General features: G+C 46.9%; 1 protein-coding gene across 1 annotated transcript in view; it reads right to left on the bottom strand.

The window, feature by feature from the left end:
* The window catches only part of stard9 (StAR-related lipid transfer (START) domain containing 9), a 58,625-nt gene that overhangs the window by 12,397 nt on the left and 27,150 nt on the right, over positions 1-19,078 (bottom strand). Inside the window, exons 4-22 of the mRNA XM_046309054.1 lie at positions 18,009-18,125; positions 17,733-17,765; positions 17,368-17,429; positions 17,120-17,232; positions 15,709-15,851; positions 15,521-15,588; positions 15,183-15,280; positions 14,491-14,712; positions 14,141-14,238; positions 13,805-13,882; positions 13,578-13,655; positions 13,249-13,428; positions 12,030-12,081; positions 11,140-11,265; positions 10,871-10,953; positions 10,714-10,775; positions 9,478-9,695; positions 7,620-8,115; positions 69-7,496 (exon numbers count right to left, since the gene is read on the bottom strand). Of these exons, the coding sequence (XP_046165010.1) occupies positions 69-7,496; positions 7,620-8,115; positions 9,478-9,695; positions 10,714-10,775; positions 10,871-10,953; positions 11,140-11,265; positions 12,030-12,081; positions 13,249-13,428; positions 13,578-13,655; positions 13,805-13,882; positions 14,141-14,238; positions 14,491-14,712; positions 15,183-15,280; positions 15,521-15,588; positions 15,709-15,851; positions 17,120-17,232; positions 17,368-17,429; positions 17,733-17,765; positions 18,009-18,125 (9,755 nt within the window). The remainder of the gene's footprint in view (positions 1-68; positions 7,497-7,619; positions 8,116-9,477; positions 9,696-10,713; positions 10,776-10,870; positions 10,954-11,139; positions 11,266-12,029; positions 12,082-13,248; positions 13,429-13,577; positions 13,656-13,804; positions 13,883-14,140; positions 14,239-14,490; positions 14,713-15,182; positions 15,281-15,520; positions 15,589-15,708; positions 15,852-17,119; positions 17,233-17,367; positions 17,430-17,732; positions 17,766-18,008; positions 18,126-19,078) is intronic.

The following is a 19,078-nucleotide window of genomic DNA, read 5'->3' as shown; positions in this document are numbered from 1 at the left end:
CAAGAGAATCACATACATAAGGCCTTTTTCTTCCTTAATCACATACATAGGGCCATTTCTAGCCTTACCGTTCATAGAGCTGCTGTTTAGTAGGGACAGCGGATGGTTCCTCCTCCTTGGTTCCTCCAGAAGTTAGGATCTTCAACAGCATGTCTGTCTCGCCCAGACCGTAGTGTAGCTTTGCTTCAGTCAGCTCCACGGTCAGCTGATGAGGGTTCATGTTCAGCTGGACTGTAGCCATGACCTGCTCTCGCTCCTTACGCAGCCTCTCTATCTCCCTCGTCTTCCTGATCTTCTGGAACGTGGACTCTGGACTCAGACTGGACCACTCTGGCTGGTTCCTCTGTGCTTTGTGACCAGTGGGTAGATATATGGCTGGTTTCATTGAACTACTAATCTGTCCTCTGTCAGATGGATGCTGGCTGATACCGGACCAGTTGGTAAACTTGTTGTGCACCGGTAGGTCCTCAGGGAGACACTGGCAATCTCGCTGCTGTGGCGAGTGTTGGAAGTTGGAAGTGTGGGTGACTGGGTTGATGTTCACAAGGATGTCTGTGTTGCACTCACTTGGGGCCAATGACACCGTATCATCCTCCTGAACCTGGACGGTGTTGTCACTGAGAGGGGAATGATCATAAGCACCACTGAAGCACTCTACTGGGCCCTCTGAGGGTCGACAGTGGTGGTTGTCTATTGAATGTCTCCTGTGGCTTAGTTGATCTCCAAAAGAAGAGATGGATTTCTCCTCCTTTTTGGACACATCCGTCTGCCTGAAGGTGAGAGAGGTGTGGTTCAGTAAAGTGACTCCATTACTGCTTAGAACAGAAGGAAGAGAACATCTTGGACTTTGGCTGGTTTTGTGCCATGTGCTCATTTCCCCTTCTTCTTCGTGGCTGACAATTCTGGTTTCATTGTGGATGTATTTATCAATGGACGAACTAAGACTTTCTGAGCGTCCATCAGACCCTTTTGGGCTTGAATTGCTGAGGGCACTCACGTTCTCGAGAGATATTGATCCCGTTGATTTTGTGGTGGACATATCACAAGGCTCCTCACACAGATGAAGGGAGTCATGTCCTGATAGCTTATCATTCTTTGTGAAAGATACACATGTTTTCTGTTCGCTGAAATTTAAACAAGGTGTTGCCTGGCACTCTTTTCGGGGCGAAATGTGTTCTTTACTTCTATTTTGAATCTCAAACTTCTGTTGTTCTTTGAGACTCTGTAAAGACGTTCTACTGCTCTGGTTGGAACCAGCCCTAGGACTTACAGTGAGAATGGGTGAGCATGCGCGATCTGTGGAGCTCGCTTGTTTTATACAGCCTATTCCCGGGTCACTCCTTCTCAAGATGTTACGGCTTTCTGGTCTGAGTATTTCTGACAAATGACTGCAGACTTCAGAGACTCCCAAGCTTTTGGAGAAGGACACTCTCTCAGGTTTGCAGTCCTCGTTGCTTCTACAATGAACGGCAGGATTTGAATGGCTGTGACATTGGACAACAGTCTCCAGAGAAGGCACTTTGTGAGGGACAATCTCTGGTTCCAAGATATATCTTTGGTTAACAGTGGAGCCATTGAGTCGCAGGTCAGGAATGCTCTGAATCCTATCATCTGGCCTGTTCTTGAGTTGATGTTGAAAGGGGAGCTCTTTCTCTTGTGACACATTAAGAACTTCTGAGCCAATCACTTTGACTATCACATTAACTTCATGAGCTTTGCACCTCTCCGTGGACAGAGTTTGGTCTTGAATGGTTGTTGAAGTCCTTTCAGTCTGGATCCCAATATCTACTGCAGTTTGTGTTGAGCAGTCTCTCTTGGTCCAATCTCTGGAGGAGTACAGATGAGATGAATATTTAACATTTCTTATCGGACTATGTCTGAGGCTATCGCCAGACCTCATACCCTGAACATTTCCCAGAAGATCGGAAGTGTTGTGTATCAGCTGAGAGAGATGCTCAGACATGTTTTGAAGGCTGGCCCATGTGGTGGTCTTCCTACTGGCCTCTGTATTCTTCTGCAACACTGGTACCTGAGTGCTGCTCAGTCTGTGATGGTTGTTTCTCCTCCGTAGATCACTATGGTTGATCGTTGTCTTAGTCATGGTTTCTTGAGTCATGGTTGTCTGGGTGCTGTGGTCACATGTGGTGTGTGTTTCAGGACTCTGAAACCCCTTAGACTGAGACTCCTGCTCTGAGGAGTAGACCAACATGATCTCATCTACCTGGCCAGAGCTGTTACCAGGATCTCCAGATACATCATGGCAAGAAGAGGAGTTACAACTCATGGTCCGGATCAGTGGTTGATTGTGATCGTCAATACTAGAGGCTTGGTTAGTACATCCTTTCAGATGGGCTTTGGGGGACGTTTGACCGTTTAAATCTTCTTCCATGCTGCTCAGGGTGCTGGAGAGTCCCTTGTTGTTGGCGTAAGTGCTCAGGTGGGAGTTGAAAGGAGAGTTCTGTACGTTTAAACCGTTGTCGACACTGCAGCATCTAGTGATGCGTTTGTCAGTGGAATCCAGCAGGGGGGATTTGCAAGATATGTCAGCAGCACTTCCAAACACTTGGTTCTTGTAGCACCTTTGGTTTGGCTCTTCTTCTTGCCATTGGTGAACAAAGGGATTGACGTCACTGGAGGCAAAATGCATTGGCGAATCCTGAGGCTTTGGTGTGTAGTGTGACATCTTATTTTCTTTGATACTGGAAGCCATGATTTTCTCCCGAATGGTCCTTTTCTCCATTGCAAGAGTATGTGCTGATTGTCCATTGAGGCTGTGTTCTTTCTTACCAAAACTGATGCCAACTCCAGCTTTATCGTCATATTCGCCCGGGGTCGGGACAGTACAAGCTTCCATATTGTGATTGTCTTTTGACTGTGGTGATTGTCTTTTCACTGGAGGAATTGCTGCACCATTGCATTGACTGACCTCTAATTTCCCATGGGTTTGAGATTCAGGCTTCATTCTTGTTGATGAAGATCTGCTTCGATGCAACCTGGGAATTATTTTCTGTTCTTCGTCTGAGGAAGACTTGAGTGTGGAGTCAGAGGATGAGCTAGGAGGTGCCTGGACTTTGGACCTTCTGAACCTCTTGGACGTTCCCTTTTTGCAATGAACAACGCTACTACCACTGAACTGATGGGGTTGCCTGAAATGAGATGTTTTGTTATTTCCCTTTCTGGACATGATATCTCCGCAAATGTCACCCAATATCTTCATATTAGCATCACTACTTCCCTGTGTTATTTGGGATGTAGAAGATCCATTACTATTCATTTCACTTGGTACGTCAAAGGAGGATACAGGAGACTTTGTCCGTGTTTTTTCTGTCATTGACCCCTCTTCATTGTTTGCCATTTGGCAACCTTTGGTATTGTCCGATGCAAAGTTTCTCACATTGAACTGAGCCTTCAGCCATTTTTCAATATGGCATTTGTTGGGTTTTACAGGGTCGACGATTACACAAGTGTTATGAAATGTGTCTACCTGAGTTTCAGATGAGCACTTTGACTGTGGTAGTTCCTTACTTGTGGCATAAGGGGTGTCTTTTTGGAACTCTTTTCTGACCTCTTTCTCCTCTAGCTTCTGTGATTCACATAAAATGTCACAGTGAAGACTGACAGTCAGAGTTTTTATAGCATCGACAGACTGTGGATTATTTGAGCGTATTTGACTGTTGTGGCGCTTGTCAATGTCTTCTGGTGTACGTTGAAGTCTGCCTTTGTTAGAGAGTGAATCTACAGCTGCATGCCGATCACGATCCTTTAGATCAAGTTGTGCACCTGCACCTGTTGGGGAGATCAATTTGCATTGGTTCTTGTTTTTGCCTTGAACCTCTGAATCCATTATGATGTCCCTTAAATGTGCAAAGGCCTTATTTGGTGGCGTAGTCACTGAGGACATTGTTCCTTGGCAGTTCTGGAGAGGTTGTAGAGCACTAGGTTTCAGGGTTTGCTGAGGTGAACCAGCCTGGTTGACAGTTTGCATATCATTATTACCAAGACAGTTAAGGTGAGGATGATACTTCTCAGGACCTGTTTGTTTCTTTATGTTGCCCATATGTTGAAAAGGGACATCTCTTTCCAACCTTTTCCCTTGAGAAACTAAGCATTCTTTGGGTATGGTGGTAGTGAAAGTAGACCCTGAAGAATGTCCCATTGGTAGCAGTACAGGTTTGTTGATGGATTCAGGTTGCCCTTGGTTGTTCAATGCCAGACTTAATTTGATCTCATGGCTTTTTACAGCACCAGAATTTACACTTGCTTGATCATTTGCTGCTATGGCAGCACAGCCAGAAGCATCCAGACCCTTGTCAACATCAGTTATTCCATGTTTCAGTTGCACCTCTCTTACTTTCTTTCGAATGCTCTGACTTAACTGGGACTCGGAGGGGATCTTTGTCGTACCGTCTGAATCATTGTCTTTGGTAATGACACTTGATTGTTTCATGGAAATGAAAATGAGGGAAGTAGAGTGTCTAAGAACTTTTTCGTGGCTTCGATTTTCCATGTCTGTCATGTTGTCCATCTTCAGCTTCTCAGAACAGATAAGAGACTTTTCTGATGTCGAACAAGAGACAGGCTTAATGCTCCTCAGTGGGGCGGCTACTTGATGATTACTAACTATGTGTAGATCCTTTGGGGAATCACATTTGTTAGGATTACTTGTTGGCAAGGCATTAAGGCTTTGACTACTTTGACTCTCTAGTTCACTGTTACTGTTGTCTCCATCCCCATCTATACCTGACATCCTCATATGTTCCTTTACCACCTCTGAGATTCGCTGGTCTATTGGACTACAGTTACTGTCCTCATGGTGAGGTCCCCATCTACCATTTTCTACATCTCTTCTCTTGCCATCTGAGATCAGATTTTCACCCTGCCTTTGAACTTCTATTTCTTCACTTTGATTTACTTCTCTTGTCTTCATAATAACTGCACTCTCTCCGAAAGGAGTGCCTTTATGGCCATCTTTTTCAATGGTTTTATGGTCACATGGGGAGAAATGTTCTTGGGATATGTGCACAGACACTGACATTGCTGGGGTATCTTGTTGGAAATTATCTTCATTGCAGCCCAGATTTAGTTTAAATGAATCAACTGCAAATGACATTTGTTTGTTTTTTAATTCACTAGTGTTATTTTTGTCATCTGACCAAATAACTTCCTGGCTGTTCTTGACAGTGGAAAATGTACAAAAATCCCCTTCATTGCTCCTCTTTGGAATTTTCAAGCTGCCAATGAAATTGTCCTGCAGGACTTTGTTCCTCTTTCTGGGATTTTTACAAGATGCTTTGAAAAACTCCTGCTCTGGTGACAAACAATTTTGCTCTGTGACTTTGTCTCCGAGATTTTGCAGCAATTTAAACTCACTTTTAATTGATGTGTCTTTGGTATTGCTAGCTTCACAAAACTCCTCCACTCTGACTTCTTCCATGTCTCCATCTACATTGAATAGGTCATTATCTCCAGAAGGATTCTTTGGGGCACTTTCAATGTCCAATGTCTTGTTCAACATGCCACCTTCAGGTTTAGGTAATGTTTCCTGCTGCATCTGATGCCCATGGGACATTGCAGCCTCCAATGTTGACGGGATGCATTGAGTCTTATAGTCAATGGTTGGAGAAAATGCAGATCTATGCAAAGGAATCTCTGATGAGACATCTCTATTTTGATTGTTGCAAAAGCCTGGATCATCAATAGACACCTTCAGTAAAACTTCTGTACTGACTGTCTGCCTTTTAAGATAGTCTTCGCAACATACTGGCTCCTGAATCAATGGTATCATTAAATGTGGCGCTGCCGTTTGGAGGAGCTGAGAATTATGCAACTTCAAAGTATCAGTTGTCCCCCCTGAAACCCCAAGTCTTTGTTCCTCTACTGTGACCTGTTCTCCCTCTGTTCCATCAGTAGATGTGGAGCTATGGGATTCAGTGGATCCGAATACACTCAGAGAGTCCGATAGATCGGCACTGACGGGGCTGGGACAACTGCTGCTGTCCAATGCACAGTGACTAAACACCGTCCTCCTCCTCAACACGGCAGAGTCCCTGGGTACCCTGGGACTATCTGCTGCATCAGTGGAGGACCAGGCGTCTGTAAGCGCTAGCAAACTCTCTGGCTCCCTCACACTACAGCTACTTTGAGAGCGAGGACTGCTGGTCAACATGGTGTGGACGTGCCCAAGCTCTTCACTCAACTTTGATACAGTGTCTCTACACCTGGGTTCTTGCGCTGACTGCTTCTGGTACCGTGATTCCCTTGTCGTTCCGGTTGCTTCATTGACTCCTGTTTTAGGACCGCCATGATGGCTCCAGTAAACCTCTGCAGGCATTTCATTTGGTTTCCCAATGTCTTCGATTCCCTCTCCAGTTCGCTGAATATCTGAAGCCATGTTCATAGTCTTTTCGATCGAAGGATTGAGACCCCTCACCACAGAGTGACTGGGTACTTCCCCAGTCCATCTCTGTGCCAGCCTAGATACAACATGTTTCCCTCTGCTCTCCATGGCGAGTGAGTCCTTTGACATCTGACTGTCTTCGCTCTCTGCTTCGCTCTGGATAGCCTCCTCCTGCTTCAGCTGCTCTGCCAGAGCTGTGGCATAGGCCGAGGACAGGGAGTCCATGGAGAACAAGCTGTCACAGTCTGAGGAGTGGTCACCCTCCCTTTCCTCTTCTTCCTCACTGTCATACTCCTCCCATCCTGCCAGTCCCTGCGGTCTCTGCACCCACCTCAGGATGCTAGTCTGGTTTATCAGAGTCTCTGCACTGTGCCACCGTCTTTGTCTCTGTCGACAATCATGTGAAGGAGTCTTCTGGTCAAGATCCTCACACGAGACAGTTGTTTTCATCATGCATTTCTTTCTGCTCATATTGGCTTCTTCTAAACCTCGGTTTTGTTTCCAGTGAAATCGGCTTGCTGTTTTACCAGTGGGCTTGGTCCTTCTGCTCAGTCCTGATGGTGGCTTTCTAAACACCCTAGCCAACGCAGTCTTTAATCCAGGGCCGATTGAGTGTGATAAGACCTTACGGATGGTCTCCAAGCCCTTTCTACCTCCACGGGGAAGGCTCTTCACTGCCTTACATTGAGCCTTCTGAGTCTGACTGCTGGATTTGCTTACTGTAACTGTTGGTTCCTTCACGATGGCATTACTGCTTGACTGTAAAGTCCCACCATTTTGTGATTGCGATGGGTTCTGATTGTTCTTGAATGTAAATTCAAGCCCACGTTTTGGAAGCAGTGGTTTCCTCTCAGGTCTTTCACGACATGGTGGCTGAGCTCGAGCCTCCTCCTCGTCCTTCACAGGCAGCTTAAGGTTCTCAGAGGAACTGGTTCTGCTCCTCCACCCCTGCTCCTGACTACTGGGTCCTGTTCCTGAGGAGAATGTGTTGGAGCGACTCCTTGTCCTTTCGCGTGGAAGACATTCGTCAGACACCCACTGTCTTGAGTTGATGGATCCAAATGTCAGTTCAGATGGTCTGTTTCTCTTCAGGAAGTGGCTGTTGGGGAAAACAAAACGGGCGGTAAAGAAATGCATTATCCTTTTACACGCCTGTGTAATTCCTTTATACTAGTCAAACATTGGCTTGAATAGATATATTTGTGAGAGACTTCATACTGACCTGAAGATTGGGGTGTGTTGGGGGTACAATCGGGACAGAAGGTCCGATGAGAAAGAATGCCTGCGCAAGACAGGTTGAAGTCCTCTGGAACTTGAGGAGGACACTAGTTCAGGGGAAGCAGGGCTCTCTAGACCTGGTGGCAGGGCCTTCTCCAGCCGCTGCAGTTCCCTCTTAGCCTCTAGTAGATGGCGCTTGCGAGCGATCCTCTCCAGCTGGTAGTGAAGTCTTTTGCGTCGAAATCGGGTCTCGGCGCGCCGCAAGGCGTGATATCGTAACAGCTCCTCCTGAACAACCTTCTTCCTGTTTAGAACAACTTTAGAGGGAGGGGCCACTGTTTGACCACACCCTTCCTCAGAACCTTCCGAACCTTCCGTTAGCAGGCTGTCTAGGATGGGAGCTGGAATAGGATCAGTCTGTACACCAAACTCCTGAGTTCCTTTTTCCTCTAACGTTATAGCTGTCAGACGCTGCTTCTCCTGCAGAATCCACTGCTGGACTGTAGACAGAGGAAACAAATGACATGCATGAATGAAATAAGCACTATCTGCACATACAAACTTTAACAACATATTTTTCAGATCCGCTCCCTTACATATTTTTGGGGGGACAGTGAAGCTAAAAAAAATAATATTCTTTAGCATGTTTTTTTTCACCATATGTTTCACATGAGGCGACAGTCACCTTTTATTTAAGGGTATTTTCATACATATCTGTTTTACCATTTAGAAATGAAAGAACTTTATGTATCTATTTCCCACATTTGAAGGTGTAATAAGAATTTTGACAAATTCACTTACACAGGTATGTGTATTAGTGTAAGTATTATGTGTAAGTAGTCAAAAGTTGAGTATTCGGTACCAGTATTCCTAACACAATGCCTACATCAAGCTTGTGACTCTACAAAGATGTTGGATGCATTTGCATTACGGGTTTGTTGTGTTTCACATTATGTTGTGCCCAATATACATCACTGGTTTATAATGTATTGTGTCATTTTGGAGTCACTTTTACTGTAAATAAGAATAGAAGATGTTTCTAAACACTTCTACATTCATGTTGATTCTACCATGATTATGGATAATCATGAATGAATCATGAATAATGAGGAGTGAGAAAATTAGAGGCGTAAATATTCTACCCCCAAGACATGCTAACCTCTCACCATGCACCCCCCCCAAAATGCTAATATTGGTTATGATATTTAAAAGCCTCCAACTTTCTCACTCATCATTATTCACAATTCATTCATTGTTATCCGCAATCATGGTAGCATCCACATTAACGTAGAAGTGTTGTGAAACCAAACTTTCGATCTTCAAATATGAAACATTTTGGAAAGGGGGATACCTAAGTCAGTTGCACAACTGAATGCACTCAACCAAAATGTGTCTTCCGCATTTAACCCAACCCCCCTGAATCAGAGAGGTGCGGCGGGCTGCCTTAATCCACGTCATCGGCGCCCAGGGAGCAGTTGTTGTTGTGGGTTTAACTGCCTTGCTCAAGGGCAGAACGATGCATTTTTCCACCTTTTCCGGCTCGAGAATCCGAACCAGCGACGTTTCGGTTACAGGCCGAACGCTCTTAACGCTATGCTATCCCCGGGCATCCAAAATGCTGGAGTGTAGAGTCAAATTAAAAGTCCTAGCTTCACTGTCCAACTAGATACATAGGGGAGTGTATAATGTTCTGTGACAAAAATGCAAAACATGCATCTATTTCTCTTCACACCTCTAATGTATCAAGACATGTCTCTACTGAGAGACGGGTCAAATCCACATTCAAGCTATTCTCTCAAAGTATACTGTACATTATGTATTGTACTGAGGACTGTGTGATTCGATGAAGGTGTGCTACGCACTGTCAATGTGTTGTTGTCTCAGATGGGCCTGTTCGCTCTCCAGGTCTCTCTCAGCCCGTCTCTGTTCAGTCTGGATCTCCTGGCGTAAACACTCCACGTACCCCCTTCGCTCCTCCACGTACTTCACCTGGTCCTTCACACACTGCGGCTTGATGGCTGGATCCTCTCCTTCAGCCACACAGTACCCGGTCTGTCCCAGGACCACCTCTCCTCCAAGCCTGTTCACGTAGACATAAATACAAATGAGTGAGAAGTAGGGCCAGAACACAGACGTGACCAAATACCAAATAAAAGCAGAAATCATTCCAATGGAATAGAGATAGTTGAAAACAAATCTTCATCGAGGCCTACACATTTTCAGTAATCTGTTCAAAGGCGTTCTACGACAATTTTACCTCAGCGCAGTGAAGCTTTCATTAAGGACAGAGATCCCTAAAACACTGAGAGCTCTGGCTCCTTGCCTAAGCAGAGTTTTAATGAGAGCTAATGTTGTTAGAGTTTAATGCAGCGTCTCTCCTGTAACCAAGCAACGGCCCAGCCTTGTCTGTAAACAACAAACTATGATTCCACCAAGACACTGATAAAAAAAATGAGAACACCTTCCCCATGCTGGCCCATGTTGACTCCAATGTTTCCCACAGATGTGTTAATTGGACCATTCTTGATACACACAGGAAACTGTTGAGCGTGAAAAACCCAGCAGCGGTGAAGTTCTTGACTCAACCCGGTGCGCCTGGCACCTACTGTACTACCATACCCCGTTCAAAGGCACTTCAATCTTTTGTCTTGCCCATTCACCCTCTGAATGGCACGCATACACAATCCACGTCTCAATTGTCTCAAGGCTTAAAAATACTTATTTCACCTGTCCACCCCCCCCCTTCAGCTACACTGATTGAAAAGGATTTAACATGTGACATCAATAAGGGATCATCGCTTTCACCTAAATTCACCTGGTCAGTCTGTGTCACATCTATGTACATTGTAAGCACTCTTTCTCTGTCGTTCTGTACACAGAAACATGCATGAAGCATTACTAGCCATTAATCCTTTGTACCAGTGGTAGGTTGTACTACATAAAATACATAGAAAATATGTATTCCATGAGTCTACTATGAGAGCTCAGCAGAATCCTTTCAGCACATAGTGTAGTGTAGTTCAGAGATGCTCCTGGCCTGTGCTTGTCAGTGGGTGCTGGTTAGTTTAGATTGAGTGTGTGTGTGTGTGTTCGTTTACCTGGGGTCGGAGGTTAAGGATCGAAGGTCACTGTAGCTGCAGTTCAGTGCACCCTCACTGGCCTGTCAAGAAGAGGATGTTGTTAGGTATCATCATCCCCACCACCATCACTATCATCATCGCCATCATCATCATATTTATGCTCAGGAGTACCCACCCGTCTGCGTTCCCTCAGGACTGCAGCCTCTGCTGGGTGGTTGAACCGGAACTTGTGAACACCTCCAATCGTGATCACTGACCCTGAAGACAGAGAAATACATACCAAAACTGTTACACAGTTGTTGGGCCTCCAAGTGCTACTCTACACACTCCTAGCTGCACAGCTTACTCTGGCACTGTTGTTACTGTAAACTGAAGTGTAACAAGACAGACACTCTTTGACAAGGGATTCAGAAGAGAGTGTTTGAGAACTAGGTGAGGGCCTACCTTGGGCCAGTCTGCAGGGCTCTGTCACCTCCCTGTCGTTGACCATGCAGACACTCCCTGGCAGCGGCCTCAGGGTGACCACCCCAGACTGGTTTTCTATCTCACAGGTGGCGCCGCCCTGGAGGACTGGAGGGGAAAGACATACACTAAGGAACTCCAAAATCAAACGCATTTGAAGTTGCAAATGCTTCTCCAAAAGACATGTACTGCATGCACGAGATCTATCTAATACTCACGTAGGAGATATCAATATGACAGATAATAAACAGAGCACATAGGAGATATCAATATGACAGATAATAAACAGAGCACATAGGAGATATCAATATGACAGATAATAAACAGAGAACATAGGAGATATCAATATGACAGATAATAAACAGAGAACATAGGAGATATCAATATGACAGATAATAAACAGAGAACATATGAGATATCAATATGACAGATAATAAACAGAGAACATAGGAGATATCAATATGACAGATAATAAACAGAGCACATAGGAGATATCAATATGACAGATAATAAACAGAGAACATATGAGATATCAATATGACAGATAATAAACAGAGAACATAGGAGATATCAATATGACAGATAATAAACAGAGAACATAGGAGATCTCAATATGACAGATAATAAACAGAGAACATAGGAGATATCAATATGACAGATAATAAACAGAGAACATAGGAGATATCAATATGACAGAGAACATAGGAGATATCAAACTGACAGATAATAAACAGAGAACATAGGAGATATCAATATGACAGATAATAAACAGAGAACATAGGAGATATCAATATGACAGATAATAAACAGAGAACATAGGAGATATCAATATGACAGAGAACATAGGAGATATCAATATGACATCAGCCTACCTATTTGTGGTTCAACCAGTTTGTCCTGAGGTCCAATCGTGGTCACCCCCTCCTACAACAGAGGGTAGTGAAGAGTTCAGGATGACAGAGGGTTTAAACAGTGGATGGGAGAAGAAAAAAAACATGTCAACAAACGCACGGTTGGGTGTGCCTTAAACAAACATTTCATAACAGAACAAATTACTACCACATGACGTTCTACTACACTAAGCATGACTCTCACAGGCCTCAGAGCCCTACACTTAGGCTTGCTTTCAGGAAAACAATTATTCGTTTACCAAATGCTATCTTGTGGGATCAAAAGGCTAGCTTATGTAACTACAGCCCCACCACAGGAGCAGTATGGATTCCAAGGTGGTTTCTGCTCTTTAAATACAGGAAGTGGCATAATCATCGGCTCTAAAGCCATTCTAGTCTTTGTCAGAATCAGGATAGGCGTAGGTCCACAGAGCCCGTGCCTCACAACGGGGGGGGGGGGGAGAAAAAGAGAGGGGACAGAGTGAAAACGCACCTCGTCTTAACATCGAGCAGTACAAAGAGAGAGAAGGAAGAACAGGGAGGGAGAATCTAGTAGACAAAAAAAAGAGAAACATTTCAGTCATAGAAAGAAGCAAAAGAAGAAGTGTAGTGCAGAGGTACATGTAGAATGGGAGTTCCGTGGACATGTGTACGTGCATGTGCGTGTGTGTGTGTGTGTGTGTGTGTGTGTGTGTGTGTGTGTGTGTGTGTGTGTGTGTGTGTGTGTGTGTGTGTGTGTGCTCGCGCGCGTGTGTGCTCGCGCGCGTGTGTGCTCGCGCGCGTGTGTGCTCGCGCGCGTGTGTGCCAGCGTCCATGCGTATGCACGCTCGTACCGTGAGCTGATAGAAGGTGACCCCGGTGCTGAGTACATCCCGGTCCAGGGAAATAGGGTGTGGTACCAGGGCGTGGATGAGGATATGTGTGTTAGTATCCGAAGGTGTGCCAGCGTCCATATATACCCTGAGGTGATAGAAGGTGACCCCAGTGCTGAGTACATCCCGGTCCAGGGAAATAGGGTGTGGTACCAGGGCGTGGATGAGGATATGTGTGTTAGTATCCGAAGGTGTGTATTATATATACCCTGAGGTGATAGAAGGTGACCCCGGTGCTGAGTACGTCCCGGTCCAGTGTAATAAGGTGTGGTACCAGGGCGTGGATGAGGATATGTGTATTAGTATCCGAAGGTGTGTATTATATATACCCTGAGGTGATAGAAGGTGACCCCGGTGCTGAGTACGTCCCGGTCCAGTGTAATAAGGTGTGGTAACAGGGAGTGTATGAGAAAACCAGCCCGGTCTCTGTTGATATCCACACTGTACTGTTCCAACAGCTCCTTCTTGTCCCGCCAGCTCTCTGACCAGTCCTTCGTCAGCTGATCCACCTGGAGGAGGGAAGATTAGGGTCAGGCAGAGTGGAGAGGAGTCAGGAGCATAGATTGTATAAAAAGGACAAGATGTGGTAATATTTACTATTTACTAAAAATGACGGTACACAGTTCTAGTGGGAAGTCTGATAGATGAGCCTCTCTACCTTTAGTTCGTTCTGTAACACCATGTCGGACAGACTGCCGTCTCGCTCGTCGCTCAGAGAAGGGCTGGGATTCCGCTGCTGTGAAGGAATTACCACAGACATTTTGGTTAATGTTACAAGACAAAGGCAGTAATAACCTAGAATTGAAATGACTTCAAATAGTTTTTTTCCCCCAATAACACCGATTATAAATCCTAGTGAAAACCCCGATCCCGTGGAACCAGTACCATCTCGAAGCTGAGCAGCATGCTCTTCAGCCTGTCAATCTCCTCACGTAGCTCTCTGATCAACCTCACACTGGCATCCTGTCGAGAGGCAAGACATGAGGCAATTACGATGCTCAGACACTAGCACAACCAAACACTCAGAGGCAATGGACTGGAGCAAAGGCAAAACTCTACCACTAATATTGCAGCCCCAACCGGTACTCAAACCCAGGTCCCTACGACTGTCAGTCCGACACCTCTATCGTTACGTCGAGAGGTCATAACCCCTTGACAAGGCTCACTGGGCGGTGGACGAAAGGTCGCGGCAACACACAGCAGAATGCTCAGAACACTCGCCTCGTTGACGCGTGGCTTGTTGACGATGTTCCTGGCGTGAGCAGCATAGCGCAGGGTGCTGAGAGTCTCGTTGTAGCTTCTGCAGGACGGGGACACGGCTGCAAGACACAGGCTTGGGGGTCAGATATATTGTTGGGATAATAACGCTACAGTACCCTCGTTACAACCACTGACTGGACTCATTCAGCAACAACTGTCTTTCTTCAGTGCTGTCGTATAGACAAACGATTGCCCATCGTACATTGCCAAATGACTAAATCATAAGTGCAACAAAAGAAAACGTGATCACTATTTCCACTCCCACTAGTTGACGCAAATGTGCAACGCAATGCCAATAATTCCTCACTCACTGGCGATCATGATGGTCTTGGAGTTTCCTCCCAGGCTGTCTTTGAGGAGCCATGTGAGGACAGAGTCCCTGTAGGGGATGAAGCAGTGTCTTCTCCCTCCTCCTCCTCCCCCTCCTCCCCCAGACAGAGAGCTGGTGTGGCTGCCCACAGTGCTGCCTGCATCGCCCTCACTGGCCACGCTGTTGATGCTCTGACAACTACTGGACATCTGGGAGTTCTGGGCTGGAAAGGGACAGACGTAGTTCAGGATTGATGTTTTATTGGAGATAGCCATACAAAGGGGAGACAAGGGGAGAGTTAGGTTACAGAGACAGAGAAAGGGAAAGAGACAGGGACAGGACAGAGACAGGGACAGAGACAAGGGCAAAAGATGGGGACAATGAGAGGAAAGGACAAGAGACAAAGACAGGGAGAGATACAGGGTCAGGGGGGAGGATTGGGTTAGGAGTAGGGTAGTCTCACTTGGCTAGTCTTACAGAACAGAAGATAAGTAGGGCACTGGGTCAGTGACGTGAGGCACAGTGCTGTACGGAGAGCACATCTACAAATATCAGCCTGTACGAATGAAAGATGTGCATGTATGTACAGCATGATCTGGGTACTGAAAGCTAAGTGGATTCTGACAAGGAGATGGTAGAACACAGATAGGAAGGCAGTACTTCCCAATAAAAAAAGTCCCGTTTAATATTTACCCAGAGCAGAGATGACGATGCCCAGGGTCACCAGGGATTTGTTGATGTTGGATCCCTCAGTGAGTCGGTCTCTGCAGTAGTGGGGGTCTGCCCTCTCGCTGTCAGGCAGAGCAACAACAACACACTGGAACGTCGCATATTCTAGAGAAACGCAACGCTGGAAATGGTACCATAGCGAAAAGCTACCGTGTGATAAAAAGAGACTGCCGGGTCAGTGAACCCACAGTCATGGCAGAAGAGATCCACTAGGAGGCAGCTTGCTCATGGATACTGAGACCTGTATCTGGGATGATTAGGCATCTGGGAATACGCAGGGCTAACCTCTTCAACAAACTCACCTGCCAGCCAGGTCTACCAGGTGGATCTTGCTGACGATCTCTGAGGGAAGGTTATTCTCCAGAATAGCCTGCATGGGGACGAATAAATAGACTGGAATAACTACTGTGACTGATAGATCGGCAGGGTCGTGACCTGGGCGAGTGAATCCAAGTGCTGGGATTGGATTGACGCCGGGTTGGGACCTCACCTGGGTGTACTGGATGGTGAAGATGGCATGGGATCTGCTGCTGGCATCGTGGATGTGTGTTGCCGCGGTGATGCGGTTGGCGATGCCCTCCTCCAATAGCTCCACCGCCTGCTTGTAGTCAGACACTACGTGCTGGGACAGGTCTGTGGAGAGGAGAGGAGAGGAGAGGAGAGGAGAGGAGAGGAGAGGAGAGGAGAGGAGAGGAGAGGAGAGGAGAGGAGAGGAGAGGAGAGGAGAGGAGAGGAGAGGAGAGGAGAGGAGAGGAGAGGAGAGGAGAGGAAGACAGACAGACAGACAGACAGACAGACAGACAGACAGACAGACAGACAGACAGACAGACAGACAGACAGACAGACAGACAGACAGACAGACAGACAGACAGACAGACAGACAGACAGACAGACAGACAGACAGACAGACAGACAGACAGACAGACAGACAGACAGACAGACAGACAGACAGACAGAAAGCAGTTATCAATACCACCTAAAAATATGCAGAGTCATATCAAACAGAATAATAATATTTAATTGAACAACATTGTCTGAGTTGGCAGTGATGTGCGATTAGGAAGTGATGAGGAACTAAGTTACTACAGTGTGGTTCAGCTGAATCACGTCTGGTGTCTCGCACAGCCACAAAAACCCTCCAATAGCTTTTAACTTCCCAAGTGATGAAGTCAGTGGTGAGGAAAACATTTTTGCACGCTTCTTAGACCAAGAGACTTAATGGTGGTAAGGGGTTGGGGGAACCAGATAGAGAAAGAGAGAGGAGACTCTGGAGAACCAAACATTATAATCTGGTCTGTGTGTAGAGTACAGCAATGTGCTTCATGCTGCCACCAGGAAGTGACATCCCTTCCTGTGATGCTCGGGGAGTTTTCCTGATACAGACAATGAGTGGATGTTGGGCTTGAGGGAATAGAGGGAAGAGGGGGAGACGGAGAGAGGGAGAGAGAGAAAGAGAAGTGATGAAAGAAAAAAGAGAGAGAGTGAGAGAGTAAGAAATAGAGAGAGAGAGGCAGAGAGAACGAGAGAGGCAAAGGGAGAGAGAGAGAGAGAGCGAGGGAGGGAGGGAGAGAAAAAGAGAGCGCAAAGTGCAGAGCCTGGGTTCAAGCCGGGATTGCAACTCTGTTATTAATAATCAAAGTTGAGTCCTAAACACAAGGCTAGAAGACTAAGAGGACCACAACATCCCACTAAGACTGACCTCTAAGATAAGCATGCAAACCTTTATCATTACACTGCTCACCACATCTACACAACATATCCACTGAGTTGGTGACTGAATCCTATCCCGCACATACACATTCCTCCCCACACACTGGATCGGTGTATATTTGGACTTAATGGGTATTGTATCTACCATCCACTACGGCTTCATGTAGTAGACACTCGTTCGGTCCCCTCACCTTGTACGTAGGGTCCCTTCTCAGGGTGCTCCCTAACCCGTAGGGAGTCTTTCTTCTTCCGCTCTCTGCCTCGCAGCAGGTCACGGACACGCTCATTATAGATCTCCAGAAAGCTGCAGGTGAAGGAGAGTAAAAATGCACCGTCACAAGGAACTGGCACGACACCTAGATACCAATGTGCGCTCACTGATAGCTGGAGTCAGGCGATCACTCAAGGAGAAACAGGCAAACACGCAGCCCCCTCGTACCTGATCTCAACCCTGCTGGAGTTTTGTCCTTCGGGGAAGGTGGCATCAGATCTGAACAGGCCCTGGAGAGAAAAGATAAACAACAAAATCAATCTGGCGCTGAGTCGTCTTGTGTGATCCACAGAGCAGAAGTAGTACAGCGCTCCTGTGAATAACTTGAATGAACGACTTTTTACTGCCGCATGAGGATTTCGGGTATGAGCCCTGGTTCAGCGTGCATAGGAGCGTGCATAGGAGCGTGCATAGGAGGCAACGTCACGACAACTATACAGGTCCTGGAGATACCAGACAGGTGGAACAGGTCAATAGCCAGAACACTACCTCACGAGACCCTCTAGACTGAATTATGGGACCGATTCCTTTACCTGACAAATCCTGGGGGTCAGGCCCATGGAGTCCTGGGAGGAGAGGAGGAGGAGGAGGAGAGCGCGAGGGAGGAAAAGAGAAGAGTCATTCACTTTATTGGCACTGTGCCTCCAAATCAAATCAAATCACTGTGCCTCCTTTCAACACACAGCAGAGAACGCCAAACGGGGATGTTCCAGATTATATGAAAGGTAACACTGTCCTGACAACACTTTATAAGTGCCGCCGTAATGCATTATACCTGCATAAAGTCAAGCGTTATAACCCTTCCTCACCTGCGTGCCCATCATGGTGTAGGTCTTGCCGGTGCCAGTCTGCCCGTAGGCAAACAGACAGACGTTGTAGCCCTCTGACGCCCCGGCCAGCACCGACACTCCCAGGTCCTGGAACACCTACAGGAGAGCACACAAACACACAACCAGTATGAAGAAAAGACGACATAGTGTCGGGCGACAAGAAGACAACGGACAAGCAGGGTATTCTTAAATTCTATGTGTAAAGGTCGACAGTTAAAGGGCAGAGGTATGGGCGAGAGCAGCTGGCGTCCTCGGTGTGATACATGGTGTCATGGAGTGCTTCTGTGGCTGTATTCAGATGAAGTTCAGCCAGACACAATGCTGAGGAACCCAGCCGGTGGCCTCGGTGTGATTCATGGTGTCATGGAGTGCTTCTATGGCTGTATTCAGATTACGTTCAGCCAGACACAACGCTGAGGAACCCAGCCGGTGGCCTCGGTTGTTGCTTCCCTGCAGAGGTGGACGGGTAAAGGAGCAGAGCCAGGGAAGTGCTAAGGAGAACAGAGTCAGGAGGTCAGCTAATACTGAGAGCAAACACCCTGCTAGAGCTAGGAGGAGGGCCGGGAGGCTGGGTGGCAGGGCGGGAAGCTGGGGGAGTTGAAAGCGAGTCGCCGAGCAGGCAAAAAACCTCTCGAAAGGAGCGTAAGAGCTAAGAGCGCGGTGTCCCTGAGGAGGTCCCATACCTATAGCCACAGAGCCAGTATGGGCACATCGTTCCCCTTCCTCCCCTCGGGCCAGGGAGAGATCAGAGAGAGGGGGTTGAAGGAGTACCCGCCGCCCAGGCCTGAGGACATGCTTGACCCCCAGCAGCCCAGCCAGCAGGCCCAGACCCAGGTAAACACACCAGCAGCAGCAGGAAGTTGATCCAGAGCCAGACCCCAGACACAGCACATTCTCCTTCATAACCACAACACAGAGGATCCGTGAGGTGGGCCCAGAGCCACTGAGAGTTTAGGGAACATTGAGACGGCGTGAGGGGAGGAGTTCTCCCACACTGCTCCCCCAGCACAAACAATCATACAGGTTTCAACACAGTTCCACTCCTCCCT

Source organism: Oncorhynchus gorbuscha, linkage group LG17, assembly GCF_021184085.1.
Source record: "Oncorhynchus gorbuscha isolate QuinsamMale2020 ecotype Even-year linkage group LG17, OgorEven_v1.0, whole genome shotgun sequence".
Taxonomy (NCBI): domain Eukaryota; kingdom Metazoa; phylum Chordata; class Actinopteri; order Salmoniformes; family Salmonidae; genus Oncorhynchus; species Oncorhynchus gorbuscha.
Note: the sequence above shows the minus strand (reverse complement) of the source record. Positions and strands in the feature narration are given on the sequence as shown.